Source organism: Cynocephalus volans, chromosome 2, assembly GCF_027409185.1.
Source record: "Cynocephalus volans isolate mCynVol1 chromosome 2, mCynVol1.pri, whole genome shotgun sequence".
NCBI lineage: Eukaryota > Metazoa > Chordata > Mammalia > Dermoptera > Cynocephalidae > Cynocephalus > Cynocephalus volans.
In genome coordinates, this window is record NC_084461.1 from 165,034,361 (window position 1) to 165,055,154 (window position 20,794).

At 36.4% G+C, this 20,794-nt stretch overlaps 1 protein-coding gene across 1 annotated transcript in view; it reads right to left on the reverse strand.

Annotated features, from left to right (window-relative positions):
- The window catches only part of MTMR9 (myotubularin related protein 9), a 54,326-nt gene that overhangs the window by 20,601 nt on the left and 12,931 nt on the right, over positions 1–20,794 (reverse strand). Inside the window, exons 3-8 of the mRNA XM_063087048.1 lie at positions 17,952–18,077; positions 16,003–16,176; positions 13,794–14,011; positions 9,212–9,373; positions 6,745–6,886; positions 4,863–5,083 (exon numbers count right to left, since the gene is read on the reverse strand). Coding sequence (XP_062943118.1) covers positions 4,863–5,083; positions 6,745–6,886; positions 9,212–9,373; positions 13,794–14,011; positions 16,003–16,176; positions 17,952–18,077 — 1,043 coding nt within the window. The remainder of the gene's footprint in view (positions 1–4,862; positions 5,084–6,744; positions 6,887–9,211; positions 9,374–13,793; positions 14,012–16,002; positions 16,177–17,951; positions 18,078–20,794) is intronic.

A 20,794-nucleotide genomic window follows, 5' to 3' on the forward strand; every position in this document is an offset into this window, starting at 1 on the left:
ACAACAGAAGAGGGGAGCTGTACAGAAGCAGAGTTTTGTATGATACTGATGGTATTCAAACTAGACTGTTATAAATTTAGGATATTAATTGTAATCCCTGAGGTAGCCACCATAAAAAACATATTTTACAAACACATACAAAAAAGAAATGAGAAGGGAATCAAAATGGTACACTACAAAAAAATCAAATAAACGTAAATAAATGCAGTAATGAAGAAGAAAGGGACAAGAGGTATAAGACAGAGAAAACAAAATCCTTATCAGTCATCACTTTAAATATAAACAGTGAACTCTCCAATCAAAAGGCAGAGATTGTCTGAACGGATAAAAACACATGATCCAACTACTTATTACCTACAAAAGATTCACTTTAGAGTCAAAGATAAAAACAGTCTAAAAGTGAAAGGATGGAAAAATATTTTCCATGCAAATAGTAAACAAATGAGAACTGGAGTGTATATATCATATCAGAAAAAATAGATTTTAAGTAAAAAGCTCTTACAAGAGACAGAGAAGATTATATATTGGTGAAAGGGTCAATCCATCAAGAAGACATAACAATTATAAACATATATGCACCTTGTACCACAGCCACAAAATATATGAAGCAAAAACTGACATAATTGAACAGAAAAATAGACAGTCCTACAATATAGTTGAGGACTTCAATATTCCACTTTTGATAACATATAGACGGAAAATCAATAAGGAAATATGGGACTTGAACAAGACGTAAGATAAATATAGGATAACCACCCAACAACAGAATACGCATTCTTCTGAAGTGTACATGAAATGTTCTCCAGGACAGATCATATATTAGGCCACAAAACAAGTATCAGTAAATTTAAGAAAACTGGAATCATACAAAGTATCTTCAACAATAAAATGAAGCTATAAATCAAAAACAGAAAATTGAAAAATCCATAAATGTATGGAATTCTACAACACATTCTTAAACAACCAATGGGCTATAGGAGAAATCAGAAAATACTTATAGATGAATAAATACAAAAAGATAACATACCAAAATTTATGGAGATCCTGTGAAAGCAGCGCTCAAAGGAAAAGTCATAGCAGTAACCTAACCTTTATACCTTAAGCAACTAGAAAAAGAAGAGCAAACTAAGCCAACACTAGTAGAGAGAAAGAAAAAAGAAAATCAGAGCAAAGACAGACAAAATAGAGAACAAAACAGTAGAGAATCAATGAAACCAAAAGTTGCTTCTTTGAAAACATCAATAAAATTGACAAACCTTTAACAAAGAAAAGAGAGACTAACAAAGAAAAAGAGAGAAGATGCAAGTAACCAAAACAGAAATAAAAGTGGAACATTACTACCAATCTTATACAAATAAAAAGGATTATAAGAGAATACTATGAATAACCGTACACAAACAAATCAGATAACCTTGATGAAATGGACAAATTCCTATGAACACATTCAAATTAACTAAACTACTCAAGAAATAGAAAATTTCAACAGACCTATAACAAGTAAGAGACTGAATCAGAAAAACCTCCCCAAAAAGAAAAGTCCCGAACCAGATGGCATCACTGGTGAATTATACCAAACATTTAAAGAAGAATGAACATCAATCCTTTGCAAATTCTCCAAAAAAACAAAAATGGCGGGAATGCTTCCTAACTAATTTTATGAAGCAAACAAGAAAAGAAAACTACAGGTAAATATCCTTTGTGAATATAGATGCAAAAAATTATACTAGCAAACAGAATTCAGCAGAATATTAGAAAGATTATACACCATGATTAACCCAGAAATGCAAGGGCGATTCAACATAAGAATGTCAATCAATATAATGCACAACATTAATAGAAAGAAGGAAAAAAACCTACATGATCATTGCAATTGACACAGAAAAAGCATTTGACTAAACACACCCTTTCATGATTGAAGCACTCAACAAATTAGGAATTGAAGGGAACTTCCTCAACATGATAAAGAGCATTTACAGGGGTGGGGGAAACAGCTAATATCATACTCAATGGTGAAAGAATGAAAACTTTCTCCCTAAGACTAGGAACACCACAAGGTTGCTCATGTTCACCACCACGGTTCAGCATTGCGCTGGAAGTTCATCAGACAAGAAAAAGAAAGAAAAGGGATGCACACTAGAAATGAAGTAAAACTACTTCTATGTCCAGATAACATAATCCTATATATACAAAATCTCAAAGAATACACACACACGAAAGCAAAAAAACTATTAAATCTAATAAACATATTTGGCAAAATTGTAGGGTAGAAGATAAACACACAAAAAACAGTTGTGTTTCTATATAACAGTAATGAACACTCTGAAAAGGAAATTAAGAAAACAATTTAATTTACAATAGCATCTGAAAAAACGAATTTCAAAGAACAAATTTAACCAAGGAAGTGAAATACCTGTACACTGAAAACTAAAATATTGCTGAAAAAAATGAAAAAACTATATAAATGGAAAGACATCCCATATTCATAGATTGGAAGACTTCATATTGTTAATGTGGTAACACTAACCAAAACCATCTACAGATTCAATGCAATCCTTATCAAAATTCTCATACACCTCCACAATAAAAAAAAACCCCAATTAAAAAATGGACAAAGTATTTGAACAGATATTTCTCCAGGAAAATATACAGATGGCCGACAAACACATGCAAAGATGATCGACATCATTAGTCATTACAGAAATGCAAATCACTATGATGAGAAGATACTTTACACCCACTAGGATGACTAAATCAAAAAGGCAGACACAGTAACAAATGGTAAAGACATGGAGAAACTGAAACCCTTATACACTGCTGGTGGGCATGTAAAATGAGAGCTCCTCAAAATGCAAAATCATACAACCCAGCAAGACCACTCCCAGAATTATACCTAAGATAAATGAACATATGTCCACACAAAAATGTGTACATAAATGCTTATTGTAGCATTATTCATGGTAACAACAACAACAAAAACCAGCCCAAATGTCCATTAAGTAATGAATGGATATATCTATACAATGGCAAATTACTCAGTAATGGAAAGGAATGAAGTACTGATATATTCTACCCCATGCATCAGCCTTGGAAACATCATGCTAAGAGAAAAAAGCTAGTTACAAAAGACCATGTGTATGATTCCACTTTTATGAAATATCCAAATAGGCAAATCTGGAGACACAGAGAGATCAGTGGTTGTCAGGAGCTGGGGTGGGGATGGGGGAGGGAGAGCAGACAGTGACTGCTAATGGATAAGGGGTTTGTTTTGAGGGTGATGAAAATGTTCTAAAATCAGATGTGATGGCTGCACAACTCTGGATATTCTCTACACTAAAACCCACTGGACTGTACACTTTAAATGGGTGAATATTATTGTAAGTGAATATCTCAATAAAGCTGTTTTTTTTAAATACTGCATTTTGCTTCTTTTAACTGAAGTTAAGAGAACAGAAGTTTCAGTGGTTTGTAAAAATTTTAAAAATAAAACCAATAAGATCCCAATCCATCAAATTCATAAGATTCAAGTAATTTTAGACTCTGTGTTTATAAGAAACCCTAAAATCTCTTGTTCTTTTGTGTATAATATTTAAAAGGGAAACGTATGGTCACTGCTTTCTCCTGATCTCTTCTAACTAAACTCTGTTCTGACTAGCAAAATTCTGGATTTTAAAATAAAGATGAACAGAACCCTAAAGTCAGGAGGTATTAAACCTTCTATCTATTCTAAAAAGGTAGAAATCAGGAAAAAAAAAAAAAAAAGTATTAATGTATGTTTGATTTGGATTTTGGGAGTAAAGAGTAAACAGTATAAATTATGAAAGCATCCATTAAATTACCTTTCTAGTCAAACTGATCACACAAATGGATGTGTATAGCTGTAGAAGCTACAGCCAAAGCATGATGAGAAAACTGTGATCACAGAGAACTTTGTACAGCACTCAAACAGCTCTAATTTTACCTACTTCTGAAGACAAAAATCAGTTAAAAACTCTAATGTTAAAAAAGTTGCCAATTCAGCTCTAAGTAAAAAACATGTATTTTTCTATCTGCTTGACTTTTAAAATAGTAAAGATGCAGTAATTCCAATCATTTGTGAAAAATGGTTAGTTGTTTAAATTTACTATTCAAATAAATAATGCTGGCTGGCTACTGGCAACAAGGTAAATCCTGCCTCTCACCCAGAGGAAATCTGGTGATTGTACCCAACAGAGAAGACTACCAGTTAAGCACCTTTAAAGAAGATTCTAATGTGTATCTTCTAAATAAACCTATAAAAACTCAATAGTATCTGAGCTGTGAAGTGAGATAGTCACTCTGGGCCTGAGGCCAGTTTCTAGGTGTAACAGACAAAGTCTAGGGCAGCAGTAGGAAGACCTATACTACAGGCCGTACTTTTGGTGACCAACCAGCTCTGTGTCCCTGGACAAGTCACTTAACTTCTCTGAATCTTCCTTTCTTAAACTATAAAATTGGGTGGAGGAGAGCTGAGTTACATGATAAGGCTTCTTTCCAATGTAACATACAATGACCCTATATAAAGAAATTAACATTTAGTCCAGCAAAGACAGCTCCTGTAAAATAAATAAATAAGAAGAAATGAACATTTAACATGGTTGCTTGACTTACTTGATGCTTTTAAATCAGTGTGTGAACTAAGTTTAACTAACAGAACAAATCTAGGATATGCTCTCCCCCAGCATGTGACTGGCTCATAATAAGAACACACTTCATGTTAATTTAATTAATACTTAACTGCAGCCTCTACCTTGTTATAAACAACATCAACACAGAACCACGTCCTGGTCTTTTCTAGGAAGTGACCAAAACAGAAACGAAACGTCCTACATAAGCTGTGCACCCACCTTTCACTTTCACTGTTGCCAAGAAACGTCCCAAACTGTGAGGCGTAAGCATGCTCAAAGAGCATGATGAGGAAGCTCTCGTTAAATTCAAAAGAGCAGGGGAACTGGCGAAGTATCTGCCACACGCAGTCCAAGAAGAGGAGAAAGACAGGTGCCTCCCACTTCTGCTTACTGCTACAGTAGGCTGACTGTGCGCAGCGCTGCTGGAACGGGTGGCCAGCCTGAGAGAAGAGATGGAGATGTGACAGTCACATCCAGTGAGATCCCATTAACATTATTTCACATAGTCACAATGAAGTTCTTATTAACTGGACTATCATATAATTAGAGTAACTGCTGTTTTGATTAACAATTTCTTGCTTTAAAATAAATAATTTCAGCAACTGAAGAAAAAGACACAACTTCCAATTTGTTAATGAGACTGGACAGTCAAGGCATGACTATCACATCAAAGATGCACCTGTCCTTCGAATAGCAAATGGAAAAATAATGAACTCAAGTAATGGTGAACTTATAAAATAGACCTTTCTAGATCTGTAAAATCTATAGCAAACTCAAAGAACATAAGCTGTCAGGTACAAAACAAAGGATAACTACCACCTTCTATTTATCTAAAATGTTATAGATCCTGTTGCAAGCTACACAAGCCTCAACAACTAAATGGAGACAGATGTGAGACTGACAGAAAAACTTTGTAAGGTCAGCTCTGACATTAAGCTTTTTACTACATGTGGAAAAAGTTATTGTCTTGAAGAGTTCTTTATGAATAATTTTATATAAGAGATAAATCTGTCCTTAATCACCCTCTTCTCCCAAAATTAACGGGAAGAGTCTGCTGTCTACTGACCAGGTAAATTTAAGGATCATTTGGCCTTCCTGCCCAAGTACTGACCTTCCTTACCACAAATCACACTCTACTAGGTATTTTCACAGACCTGCCTTATCTTTGGGTCCTTATCCTACTTTATCTAACAAAGATAACGTCATGAAAATTTTCCAGAAGGTAACTGAATTTTGATACCATTAAAATGGTCATATATAAACAAGTAAAACATACTCAATTGTTTGTTTACTATGCACCTGGTCTGACAAACAGAGAAAAAGGTCAGTAGTCAGGCAGTGTAGACGTGGTATACACACAGCATGAATACATAATAAATTTGAATTGTAATTAGAAGGGCTAGAAATTATTTTTCACTAGAGACACATCTGCTTTCAAGAAATATCTAATCACTTGTCTTCAATCACAATTTTTACTAAGTTACACAGTGAAAATACACTCATAAGTAATTTCAATCTTTGTGTTTGAGATTTTCATTTTAGTGGTCACATATAATAGCACTTGTTTCCTAGGGATAAACAGACGAATAGAGATAGGTCCCTAACCTCAAGGTCATCACTTTTTGGGGTTTCGTTCAGGAAAACAGGACATGAAGAAAATGAATTGCTTTTATCTATGAAGGAGGTCATGGTTAGGAACGAGGGTAGCACGGAGCAGGAGGAGCAAAGGGCTTGGCACTAACGCGCGTACCTCGAACTGCAGCCCCACCCCACCATCTCTGTCAAGACCAGCTTCTGGGAGGCCACACCATGCTTTGCGTTTTTTGCACTCCGTGTATGTAACGAAGTGTGCTGACAAGAATGTGTTCAGTGAACCAAGGGCCAAGGGAGCGACACAGGCAGAGAGAGGTCCAGAAACTGAGAGGCGGTAGACATTACACACATTACTAAGGGGAAGATGGATTAATTTGCCCGCAGAAAATTAAACACACAATTAAAATATTTTAGTCAATCAAAATTTTGTATGTGATGTCAGCTACCACAAACCAGGATCACAATATATTATTAGCAGTTCCTCTATGTATCAAATATCTTTTCTCACCTGTAGCCACTCTCTTTCTATGAGGGCCTCAAAACCACGGACAGTCCTGCTTCTTGGTTCCAAGATGATCTGGGCCAGGGAGGTCACCTGCAGTGTAGAATCAGTTCCTTCTGTTCCATGAATCAGTACTGACGCTCCCTCCCTGACAGGAAAATCCAGAGGACAAATGGGATACTCTGACATGGTTAATAAACTCTGTTAATAATAAACATTTTTTGAGTACAATATTTCAGTCTCATACATCTGCTGTGTCCAGGAGGATTTAGAGTCCAAATATCGCATATGATAGATGAGACCTTCTCTTGGGAAAAAGTAAGACTGTAATGAGTCCTAAATTTCACATGGCAAGAACCCCTTTAAGTTATAACAAATTTCACAGAACTTTTTGGCTGAATTTTCTCTTTTTACAAAACAGAGAAGCAGTCCTTATCACAGAAGACACTTACCTTTTTTGTTTTTGGGTCGCTGGCTGGTCAGGCACTTATACCTTTTCTGCTTTAGTAGTAGATTAAAGCCTTTTCTCAACAAACCTCTAAGCTTACACTTACAATTATTTCTCTGATCTTGATTCTACCTTTCCACCATCAGCTGACTGTAAGGACACCTTCATAAACTGTTATGGATCTGGGAAGCAAGTCTTAAACCATACTTTGAGAAACAGGAAAAAACAAAAACATAAAACTGTCAATCTAGATAATCGGTGGCAATGATACCATGATACCACAAGACGTATGAGGTGTCTGGTACCCCGTTATTCTAAAAATACTGGAGGGAAACAGCAAAACCAAATTAACTACATCTTTTTCCATCCTTTTTATTGAAACAACAGTGAAGAAAATTTTGGAAAACAAAACATACCACCTTCATATAAAAGTTTCACATTTGGTTACTATCATCAATTCTTTTCTCATGTAGATATATACTTTATATGATATAATAAAAGGTAATTTCCTATTGTTTTCACTTTTACTATAAGAATTTTCCCATGTTTCTATGCAATCTTTAGAACTACTGTATTAATGATTATAAAATATTCTACTAAGTGATAAACTGCAATTTACTTAATCCGACAGCTGCATATTTACGTTATGCCAACTTCTGTTACACTGTAGATGATGTACTTAGCTTTCTGTCTTCTACTGAAGAGGGTTCTTAATTTGAAAATAACAGACCCCTGAAGTTTACCTATGGTTAGGTTAACAACCCTATTCTTAGGATAAAATCTAATGAGTAGGCTGAAGGGTATGAGCAAATACTTTAAGCCTCTTGATATATACTGAAGATACATCTTAATTATCTGTGAGATATTCTGAATTTAATTCAATTAATTTAAGGTTTATTTTTACATATTTATCAACTAATTATAAGGGCAAAATTTTATACCTTAAATAATAAGCTAATACATATCAGAAAAGGGAATCCAAACATGGCAAAATAAACCACAACTGTAAGCCCTCATAAGAGTTTGGAGTCCCTGCTTAAGGTTGCCAGCTCAAACTAAGCAAGGGTGGAGATGACAACAACTGCTCTGCACCTAGGGTTGCCTTGATCTACATCATCTTGTTATTATGGATGCAAATTTAAACAATGTGGTGATAAACGTTTATTACAATCATGTTTCATAAGAAAACAAAAGCCTGTTCTTACAATGTAAGGAGAAATCTAGTAAACTTAGGTTAAAAAATAACAACACCCTCCACATTAACTTCTCACAGTTACGTGTTATTGATTTCTCTGTCACAGAATCTTCATCTTTAATTACCTTATCTATACTTACACCTACCTATTGTTTCAGTGGGAATCCCCTTCTTAAAAAGGGCATTCTAAGCTTCTGCAACAACTTATACCAATCCTTCTGCCTCAAGTCTCAAGGCTTAGCAACCTTTAACTGGGTGAATAAACTAAAATCACTTCATATACTTCACATCACTACAATTAGGTTTTCTCAACTTGTATCCACATATAACAGCACAAGTAGTTTATAATAGGATATCTGAAAATTAGAAAGGATCATTTTACTGTGTAACAAAATTACTTGTTTCTTCTCGTTGATATTTCAAAAGTACGGAGGTAAATTTGACTCTCTGAGAAGAAATAAGAAAATTTCCTTTCACTCGTTTTCACAGTTTAAGAAAACCAAACTTGGTAAATTCATAATTTAAGGATTATATAGAAAAAAAGAGGTCCTTTAGTACTTAAAACATTTGTATTGTAGAAGATGGGTGTATGTACATGGTTCACATTCATTCAATAAATGTTAATTACCTATTAAATGCCAGACTCTATGCACATAGCCCATCGATAACTAATGGTGTTGACTATCTTACATAGTAATTTCTAAAATGACCTGAACATAAGATAAAGAATAGATACACACTTTAACACAATCTATAAATATATGTCTGGATAAAAACCAAGTCCAGTTATCAGAGCATGTCCCATTCAGGAATGCTGAAAGCCACTTCACCTGTCAATACACTGAGCCACGAGGCAGGCAGTAGTCAGAATCTCTTTGATGTGAGTCAGCCAGTTGGAGGCCTCCAATTTACTGAGCCATCGGTCCATGTTATGTGTCTGGTCATTACATGCTTCCACGAGTTTGATTAAGCTTTCCTGAAAAATGTGGTACCTTTTAAAAATAAGAATAAGAAATTAAAATACAAAACAACGAAATAGGAAATAGATTGATAAAGGAAGAAACCAAACTGAAAACTCAGCCTCTAACATATCCAAGAGCAAAAGTAGTTCAAAGTACTATAAAAATATTTACCCTGCTACACAGAAACTTAAGGATTAAAGACTAAAAAACTAAACCATGTTGTAAAGATGCTTAAAATGCCTATCATGGTAAACTGTACCTCATGTGAACAGATTAAAGCCAGTTCATATAGCTGGATTATCTGACTAGGGTAGAGGCCGCAGCATAAATTTTTGTGACAGGTCACAAGACACAGCACCATTTACATCTGCAATCCTATTCCCACTGATCTAACACTGTGATACCCTGGTACCATCAGCAGTGATACCTAAGACCAGCTCAGATCCCACTGTTTTTACTTCAACTCCTACCCATCCACTCAGAAGCACTTATAAACCACTCAAAGTGTAAAGAAAAGACTGTATAGGTGGAAGAAACAGTGTGAATACAGGTAGGTATGGGGAGAAATGAAATCTCTAAAGTCTATTGACTTAAGAAAATATAATTATATGTAGCAAATATGTTCTATCAATTTGGCAACCACTGATCTACACCTGGAAGAGTAGACTTTGTGGTAAAACTGCAGAGCTAACTGAGAGGAGCACTATTTGACAAAAACTCACCTGTGGGCACCCAAGACAAGTGTTTTTGCTTATCTTACAAAATGCAATGAGAGTTGGTTTTTTGAAAAGATAAACAAAATTGACAAACCTTTAGTTGTACTAACTAAAAAAAAAAGAGAAGACAAAATCAGAAATGAAAGAGGAGACATTTACAATTGATACTACAGAAACGCAAAGGATCATAAAAGATTAAGAGCAATTATTCATCTACAAATGGGATACCTAGGAGAAATGGATGTATTCCTAAAAGCTACAACCTACCAAGACTGAATCATGAAGAAATAGAAAATTGGGCCGAGCCCGTGGCGCACTCGGGAGAGTGCGGCGCTGGGAGCGCAGCGACGTTCCCGCCGTGGGTTCGGATCCTATATAGGAATGGCTGGTGCACTCACTGGCTGAGTGCCGGTCATGAAAAAGACAAAAAAAACAAAAACAAAAACAAAAACAAAAACAAAAAAGAAAAAAAAAAAAAAAAAGAAATAGAAAATCTATACAGATCAATAACAAGGAAATTGAATTAGTAATACAAAAAAATCTTTCATCAAAGAAAAGCCCAGGCTTCACAGCTGAATTCTACCAAACAATTAAAGAACTAATACCAATCCTTCCCAAACTCTTCCAAAAAATTGAAAAGGAGGGAATACTTCCAAATTCATTTTACTAGGCCAACATTACCCTGATACCAAAACCAGAAAAGGATACCACAAGAAAAGAAAATTACAGGCCAATATCCCTGATAAACATAGATGCAAAAATCCTCAACAAAATACACTACTAGCAAACCAAATCCAATGGCACATTAAAAGAATCATTCACAATGATCAAGTGGGATTTATCCCTTGGATGCAAGGATGGTTCAACATATGCAAATCAATAAATGTGATATACCACATCAACAGAATGAAAGACAAAAATACAATCATCTCAATAGATGCAGAAAAAGCATTTCACAAAGCTCAACACCCTTTCATGATTAAAAACTCTCAACAAATTAGGTACAAAAGAAATGTACCATGGGGCCGGCCCGTGGCTCACTCGGGAGAGTGCAGTGCTAATAACACCAAGGCCCCGGGTTCGGATCCCATATACGGATGGCCGGTTCGCTCACTGGGTGAGCGTGGTGCTGACCACACCAAGTCAAGGGTTAAGATCCCCTTACCGGTCATCTTTTAAAAAAAAAAAAAAAAAAAAAAAAGAAATGTACCTCAACACAGTAAAGGCCGTATATGACAAGCGTACAACTAACATCCTACTCAACAGTGAAAAGTTGAAAGCTTTCCCTCTAAGATCAGGAGCAAGACAGGGGTGCCCAATCTCACCACTTCTATTCAACACAGTACTGGACGTCCTTCCCAGAGCAACTAGGCAATAAAAAGAAATAAAAGACACACAAATCAGAAAGGAAGGAGTTATCTCTGTCCACAAACAACATGATCTTATATATAGAAAACCCTAAAGAATCCACCAAAAAACTGTTAGAAATTATAAACGAATTCAGTAAAGTTGCAGGAACAAAATCAACATACAAAATTCAGTAGCATTTCTACACACCAACAGTGAACTATTGGAAAAAGAAATCAAGAAAACAATCCAATTTACAATACCAATGAAAATAATAAAAAACTTAGAAGTAAATTTAATCAAAGAGGTAAAAGATTTGTACACTGAAAACTATAAAACACTGATGACAAAAACTGAAGAAGATACAAATAAATGGAAAGATCTCCCGTGTTCATGGACTGGAGGTATTAATATTAAAAAAAAAAAATCTTAAAATTCGTATGAGACCACAAAAAGCCCTGAATAACCAAAGCAATCTTGAGCAGAAAAGAACAAAGCTGGAGGCATCATACTACCTGAGTTTAAAATACACCCCAAAGCTATACTCATCAAAACAACATGGCACTGGCAAAAAACAGACATACTGACCAATGAAACAGAACAGAGAGCCCAGAAACAAATCTATGCATTGATAGTCAACTGATCTTTTAAAAAGGTGACAAGAATACACAACGGTGTGTACAAAAATAGTGGTGGGAAAATAGGGTATCCACATGCTGTAGAAAGAAATGGAATTTTTCTCACACCATATACAAAAATCAACTCAAAATGTATTAAAGACTTAAACATAAAAGATGAAACTAAACTACCAGAAGAAAACTTAGGAAAGAATCTTATTTGACATTGGTCTGGGCAAAGAATTTTTTGGATATGACTCAAAAAGCACAGGTAACAAAAACAAAAATAGACAAATGGGACCGCATCAAATTATTATTATTATTATTATTATTATTTTATTTATTTATTTTTTTTGTCATTTTTTCGTGACCGGCACTCAGCCAGTGAGTGCACCGGTCATTCCTATATAGGATCCGAACCCGCGGCGGGAGCGTCGCCGCGCTCCCAGCGCAGCACTCTACCGAGTGCGCCACGGGCTCGGCCCGAGACTGCATCAAATTAAAAAGCTTCTGCACAGTAAAAGAAACAGTCAACAGAGTGAAGAGACAACCTATGGAATGGAAGAAAGTATTTACAAACAATATACCAGATAAGGGACTAATATCCAAAATATATAAGGAACTCAAAAAACTCAATAGCAATAAAACAAATAATCCGATTAAAAAATGGGCAAAGGACCTGAATAGACATTTCTCAAAACATACAAATGGCCAATAGATCTATTAAAAGGTACTCAATATCACTAATTATCAGGGAAATACAAATTAAAACCATAATGAGATATCATCTCACTTATCAGAATGCCTATTATCAGAAAGGCAAGAGATAAAAAATGCTGGCAAGGATGTGGAGAAAAGGAATAGTTTTACAAGTGTACAACTTGTACTGTTGGTGGGAGTGTGGGTTGGTACAGCCATTATCAAAAATAGTATAGAGGTTCCTCAAAAAATTAAAAGTAGAACTACCATATGATCTGGAAATTCCACTACTGGGATTCCTCTCAGTTTCCTCCAGAAATGAAATCAGAATCTCAAAGAGGTCTGCACTCCCATGTTCACTGCAGAATTATTCACAATAGCCAAGATACAGAATCAACCTAAATGTCCACCAACAGATAAATGGATAAAGAAAATGTGTTATATACACATGAATGGAATACTATTCAGCCTTTTAAAAAAAGGAAATCCTTTCATTTGCGACAACAAAGATGAATGTGGAGGATATTATGCTAAATGAAATAAACCAGAAACAGAAAGACAAATACCACATGATCTCACTTATATGTGGAATGTAAAAAAAGTTACTCATAGAAGTAGAGAGTGGTAGTTACTGGGGAGGGGTAGGGAAGGGGAATGTGGGAAGATGTTGAACAAAGAGTACAAAGTTTAAGACAGAAGAAAAAGTTCTGGAGCATGGTGACTACAGTTAATAATGTATAGTATACTCGAAAACTGCTAAGAGAGTAGATCTTAAATGTTCTCACCACAAAAAAAGATGTATATGAGGTGATGGATATTAATTAGCTTGATTTAATCATTTCACAATGTACACATATATCAAAACAGCACATTGTACACCATAAATATATACAATTTCATCTGTCAAACCTTAATAAAGCGACCAAAAAAAACCCCAAAACAAAACAGAGAGATGTCCAGCCAATTATTAACCCTAAATTAACAGAAGGTTCATTTGAGCACTTGTGAGTTTTGAAAAGCTAAACGCTCACCCACTCTAATTAGCTTCAAGTAAGAGTCCTTAGACTGTACCTCTCAATGGACTTATGGATTCGCCTCCACTGGGGATAATGAGCTTCTTGTTCAAAGCCTCCTCCTTTGGCTCTGGCTTGCTGAGCCACATTTAGAGACCGGGTGTCAATGATGTAGCCCCGCTTTCCTGCCCTGAGGGTGGCATTTATCAGCTTCTCATCTTCCTTGCACCTCCTCCCATTAGTGCCAGTGAGTGGCTGACCACTTCGCATAATGACCTAGAGGTACAACATAGCTGAAAATTTAGTAGCAATTGCTTGTAAAGCTTCAAAAACAGAAAGGAATTAGCTAGGATAAGAATAACTCAAAAAAGAATCAGCTAGGTTGAGAGTATCTCAAAAGCAATTGTGTGAGGTTTAGTAGATAGATTTAATCCAAAAACAAAGAAATATTTTCATGTATTGATAACAGTAAGTGTAAAACAAAGATAAGGCTTACATTTTTACACAATTTTTAAAATCTATATTTTCAAAATACTCTCCCATAATAATATCACCTCTTTAAGATAAACTACTGCAATTCATTTAGCCCATGAACCAAACACCCAGTGGACTTGGCCCTGGAACGAAGACAGTAATGGCCTATGAGCTCGTAAACCTTGACTTCAACTATATATACATAGGGTTGGCAGGTTTAGCAAGAATTACAAAGAGAAAAGGGACTCATGGGAAAATAAAAAAGTCTATGCCTGATTCTTCTTCTTGGGGAATTGTTTTCAATATTTCAAAAGCTTCTTGTCTATCATTTATTGTCCAGTGGCCCTCCGCCATTCTCCTCAGTATTCCAGGACTCAACCAACTACATCTTTTGAAAGGTTTGCTTTTGAAACTTTTCTCAAGAAATCAGTATGTATTGCACTAATCTTGCCTGGTGAATGGTTTAATTATTTCAAGAGACCACCATTTATTGTTATCTTAATGACCTTGAAATTTAACATGACCAAGAAAGGTCATCCAGAGGACGACAATGTTTAACTTTCAGACAGTGCTTAGCATTCAAATGGACACAACACTATATTTAAAACCAGTTGTCAAAATGCTTTATAATAAATCCTTCTGAAGAGCAATCGTACCCAATAAGCAGAATAGGTGGCCTGCTGTGGTTTGAATATTTGACTCCTCCAAAGCTCATGTTAATTAAAGCTTAATCCCCGATATGGTATTTGAAAGGTGGGACCTTTAGGAGGTGACTGGACCATGAAGGCTATGGCCTCATAAATGGATTAATCCACTCATGGATTAATGGGTAATGAATTAAGGTGTGATCATGGGAGTAGACTGGTAGCTTATAAGGAGAGGAAGGAAGCATGTTAACCCGCTCAGCCCTTTTGCCATGTGATTCCCTACACTGCCTCAGGACCCTGCAGAGTCCCCACCACGAAGAAGGCCCGCACCAGATGCGCCCCTCAACCTTGGACTTCCCAGCTTCCAAAACTGTAAGATATAAACTTCTTTTCTTTATAAATTACCCAGTTTCAGGTATTCTATTATAAGCAACAGAAACTAATAAATGGCTTGATGACAAAGTAGTGAATTTTTAAAAACGTTTTTATCCTAAATATCTATTTTTTAACATATTACCAGGGAGAAAAAGGAAAATGGAAGGTAGCTAAAACTCATCCACTAATTTATTATTGGTTTCAAAATAAAAGGCAGAGTTTACTGACTGAGAGAAAAGGAGAGGGGAGAAAAAGATTTAGAAAACATATGGGAAAGAAATCCACAGAGAGCTTGGGCTTGTTCAATTCCTGATTCCCATGTTCACTAAACTTGTGACTACACGACACGTATCACTCTTCTCCCTTCTGAAAATAAACACGCCTGCTCAATTCACCTTTCACATGAAAGTCTGGTGAGAAAAATTAACATTATCTTACCATTAATCTGGGCAGACAAATTTCTCATTTTTATACCTTAAAAACATTGTGGTAAACATCTAATAAACACTAGTTTCCTCTCTACTGTGTCCTAAAGGTAAATCTATCTGGGCTTTTAAATAAGCTTTAGCATCAAGGAAAGAATCCAGAGTCATACCCTCACCACAGAAAACATCCACTCCTGATTCCCCAAAGTTTACGTGAAGGAAGTCCTAGTGGAAGAGACCTGCCAATCATTCTGATGAACACATACACAGAAAAAGGGAACATTTCTAAGAAAAGATCCCCAAGGCGAGCCTTTCAGCAGATCAAGCAGTAGTACTGTGAACTTACCATTCCATTTTTTTTGTGATAATAGCTTAGTACTGGGAAGCGCCCTCCATGTCGAAATGCAGCTACCTTCCGAAGAGCTTCGTCATCAATGGATTTGGGTACTGTGACAATTGGTGGGTAAGAGGGACAGACAGCAAATTCCTTATTGACATAGCTCAGCCTCCATTCACTGGTCTGAAAAACACAAGACACTTCAAAGCTAAGCAAGCAATTATCTCAATGTCATAAAATAAATCTGAAAAATTTTAAAGGGCCTTAGAGATCAACTTTCACTGATGACAAAGCCATATCTCAGGAATTTAATAGAATACCTAGCCTATAATTAAATACCTGCAAAGAAAATGAGCTCTGTTTTCAGGGCTAGCTTCCTGCAATGCTAGCTATCACTAGTTCCTAGAAAGTTCTTCCTCATACTAAGCAAAACTTGTTGCTCTGCAACTTACTCTGTTGGTTTGTACCACTCTGGTCTATTTTAGTAAGTCCCAGAGCTTTTAAAATAAGCTTTTAAAATTTTCCTATCTTCTTAAATTGATGCTTAGATCAATGATTTTAAGACTCTTCTTCTTTTCTAGTATAAAAATTTTAAACTGTGCTAAACATGAGAGAATGATAGAGAGAATTTTTTTTCCAATACTTTCATTTCGTAGACAAGGAAACTGAGTCTCAGAAAGTCAAGCAGCTCATAACATATCTGGGGTGCCACACAAGGCACAGCTAGTTTTAATATTCTGTCTTCCCAATACCAGATGTCTCTTTTGACATAACAGAGAAATGGACTGGCTAATATTATAATTAACGAGTTTTTCAATTGGTCAAAAAAGCCTTACCCAAAGAAAACTGATTAACTGATGGATGTGTACCTGGCAGAAGATGTCTAATGATATATAGAAGGCTCTGCTGTCTTTTTGCCCTATCCAGCATAAATATACACACTCCCACATTCGTTAACTCAACAAATATTTACCACTTGTCTGTCATATGCTAAGAAGACAGTAGGGAACAAAAATGACATGGTCCCTGCCCTCATATGGTTTATATTCCAGTATCTTATGTTCTAACCCAGGAGACAGACAATGAAGAAACAATGAATAAGAAGCCCTGGGGCTGGCCACTTAGCTCACTCGGTACAGCATGATGCTAGTAACACCAAGGTCAAGGGTTCGGATCCCCATCCTGGCCAGCTGCCAAACAAACAAACAAACAAACAAACAAACAAACAGCCTTCTAGACTCCTGACTCCTCCTACTTGAAACCTGATCGTCCCTGGCTCTTCCTCCTCTTGCCTCTTAGATGTTTCAGTCCCTGTCCCTCCTTCTCACTTCAGATGCTTCCTCTCAGTAGCCACAGCTTCTCCCCGTGGTTTCTACAACTGACAGGGTGATGATAACTCCCAACTTTTCATTTTTAACACAGATTTATCAAACAAGCTCTAAACTATATCTTGGACATATTCAATGACATGTACCATATGCATTCGCCATCTCCAAAACTAAACTCAATTCATTCCCTGTCAAACAAATTTCTCTGTCTTTCCTATCTCAGTGTATCATCCTGGAGGACACCTCGTTTTACCTCTCACATCCAGTGAGTAGGTCACCAATTGCTTGTAATTCTGCTTCCTGAATCTTTCTACAATATAACCCGTCTGCCATTGACCCAACCATCTTCTTTATACTATTACAGTGGCCTCTTAAGAAGTTTCTCAGCATCTTGCATCAGAACTGACTTTCTATGACACACATCTAATGTCATTTCCCCAGTGCCTGTGGATACATTCATTAGCTCTTATTTTACTGTGACTGCGACTTTAATAGCCAATATGTACTTCTTTTGGTCATGGGTAAGTCAACTTCACCTTATTACCTCTCAAAAGGAAGTGATAATTTTCACAAGTGGAATAAGGGGTTGGATTATTTCTCATTACCCACAGTTCTCAGATGTTAACTCACGGCTGAAGAATAGTGCTCGAACTCTTGCTCAGGAAGGAAGGAATGCCAGCCGTCCTCCACCACTTCAAACATCGGCCGGTAAAAGAAAGGGTACATCAGAGTGATGGAGTCCAGGGTAGACAACGCCTAGGGGGTGAAAAGAAAGAAAAAAGGAACATACCACAAATTTGAAGCACCTTCTAACTGACAAATTGGTACTAAGTAAATACGGCCTAACAATGATGGGCACCCAATATAGTTCTCTAACACTGTATTTATCACTAGATACAATCATAGTCTTAATGAAGCTAATTTCCATGCTTCCAGTATCTAACAAGGCATTTGACGCACAGTATACTCATACACTAAGTGTTGACTGAATTTTAAAAAAAAGGGCACACCTATTCTAAAAGAAAAATGAAATGACTCCTCTTGACATCATTTAATAAAGCTTCATAAAACGTTCCAAGCATTTCTGGTGATCAGAGAACAAATAGTTTTTGGTTGGTCAGTAAGGCCTTAATTCAAACTCCAGTTATTAGCTATATAAACATATGAAAATTATTTAAAATCAATGTCTGTTAGTAACTGTTTTTTACAGTTACTTTTTTTAGGATGATACAGCTTAGTGGCCAAGAGTCAGATGGGAGTCTGACTGCGGGACTCAAATTCGAAATCCTAGCTATGCAATAGTAAAGTAATACAACTACTCTATGCCTCAATTTCCTCAACTATAAAATGTGGAAATAGCACTACCTACCTCATGGGGTTGCTGGGAGCACTAAGAGAGATAACATATATAACAGGCTTAGAACAGTGCCTGGCATATGATAAAATCTAAAATAATTTTGCTTATTCTGTACTCAGTATATGTAGAAATTCCATCAGTGCTTGTTTCCTCCCTTGCTGGAGTGATAGATCATTTATTCAGATATCACCCTATGTTTATGCTGCAGTGATCCATTCTCAAGTTGGGGCAATAACTCTAGAGTTCCACAATGAGCCTCTATCTATGTTGAGTATTTGAATTCCAGGTGACAGACAAACCAGGAAAGCCTGACTAGACAAAAGGAACAGAGACAGAGCATCCTCCATCACCTGGCAGGTACATCCTTCTGACAGGGGTTTATGGAAGAAAGCATTTCTATGGCTGGGAAAAAAAAGCACCAAATCAATTATCATGATACAAACTGCAATAATTATGGAGACACTCACCTGGAGGAAGGAGCAGGACCAACAGCCTGCTATGAGAAGTGACAGTCTAAGCACACCAAAACTCTCAAAATAAAGTTACCTCCCTCTAAGTCACAGTGGCATCAGGCTTGCAAAAGGATGAGCCCATAATTTACTGAATAGATTAGGCATGGACATGCAGTTTAGCAGTTTAACAAAAACACTCCCATCCAAAGTTATTTTTCTGTCTATCCTTAAATCATGAAGCCTTCCTCTCAAAGCTCATAAAACAGAAAATATGGAGAAACATGGCTGTATAATCCATTATCCACTTCTATATTTATATTTCCCCCCACTTCTATATTGTCTTTGGCTGTCAATCACACCAAACAGAAGCAGAAAGGCCAGTGTCCATGTCTGACCGAGGTCAGAGCTACCATCGGTCAGTATGTCAGCAGCCCCACTACAGGCAATAAGCACTTATACTCATATTTCAACTTGTCGTGATTATATTTCATGTCACTAGAGACAGGTCTCCTCTTTTCAATACACTAATGCTGAAAGAACTGAAAACATTTCAATTCCAAAAAGCAGCTGAAATTATGTAGAAAAAAGCTTCATTAGACTTCTTGCTACAATTTAGAAAAGCGAGCATTTGCCAGGTGTTCTTCCCATGGGATTCTATTTGTGGCAGAATATATTTGGGTACGTGGACTCTTGATTACAAAGAACAGCTCACAATGCTATGTGAGAAATTCACTTATTACTCCTAAATTACATCAAGATGTATGCAGGGGAGGGGGGACCGGAAGCAGGAAAAGGCCAGGTTCACTATGTGTTCACAATGCTGTAAAAACATTCGACACAGCATTCACTTTCTGAGGTCAAATTAGAAAAACAGCTCAGAAGTTATGGCTTCTTTTCAGCCCTAAGGGCTTCCATATAATGAGTCAGTTTCTAAAGAGCTTAGCATAGAGAGCTACTTAAACAACAGATGTGCATCAGAAATCTAGGTGAATGCCACCAGCTAGCAGGTAGCATACTCTGCCCTCTAGTGTCTCCCCAGGCAACAGCTCCATCACCCACCAGCCGGCTGTGCCACAGAGCACTGGTCAGTGGAAGTCCAACCTCATAACTGCAAACAAGACAAGACAGAACACATGCTCAGCTGAAGTGAGTGGCAGTGACACATTATTTCAATTTAACAGTTTAGAAGCCAGTGACTTGTTACGCATGTCAGGGAATTTGGCCAAATCAACATCATAGGCGACTTCTAAAGACAGACGTGTAAGACAAGCAGGGCAGTTCATCTCCTCTTTACCTTACGTAAAATTTGACAAAGGCAGAAAGAAGAATGTAACGTCATCTGCTAAGTACCATAATACTTGTTCCTCTATTCCTCTATTCTTGTTTAAAAATTAAACAAAATCCTAGGTACAGATCTTTAACTTTCTGACCCTTTTAATAGCTAAGCCAACAGTATTTTTTTGGACAGAAAGCCCAGATTAGTCAATTAAACAGAGACCAAAACAAACAAACAAAAAAACCCCCTGTGTCTACAATTATCTAGAAAACACTGTAAACATAAGGTTAATTGATATAATTTAGTGGCAATGATTTAAAATACAGCAATTTAAAATTTGAGCACATACCAAAATACTTGGTTAGAATGGAGAATAAAATAGAGTGTG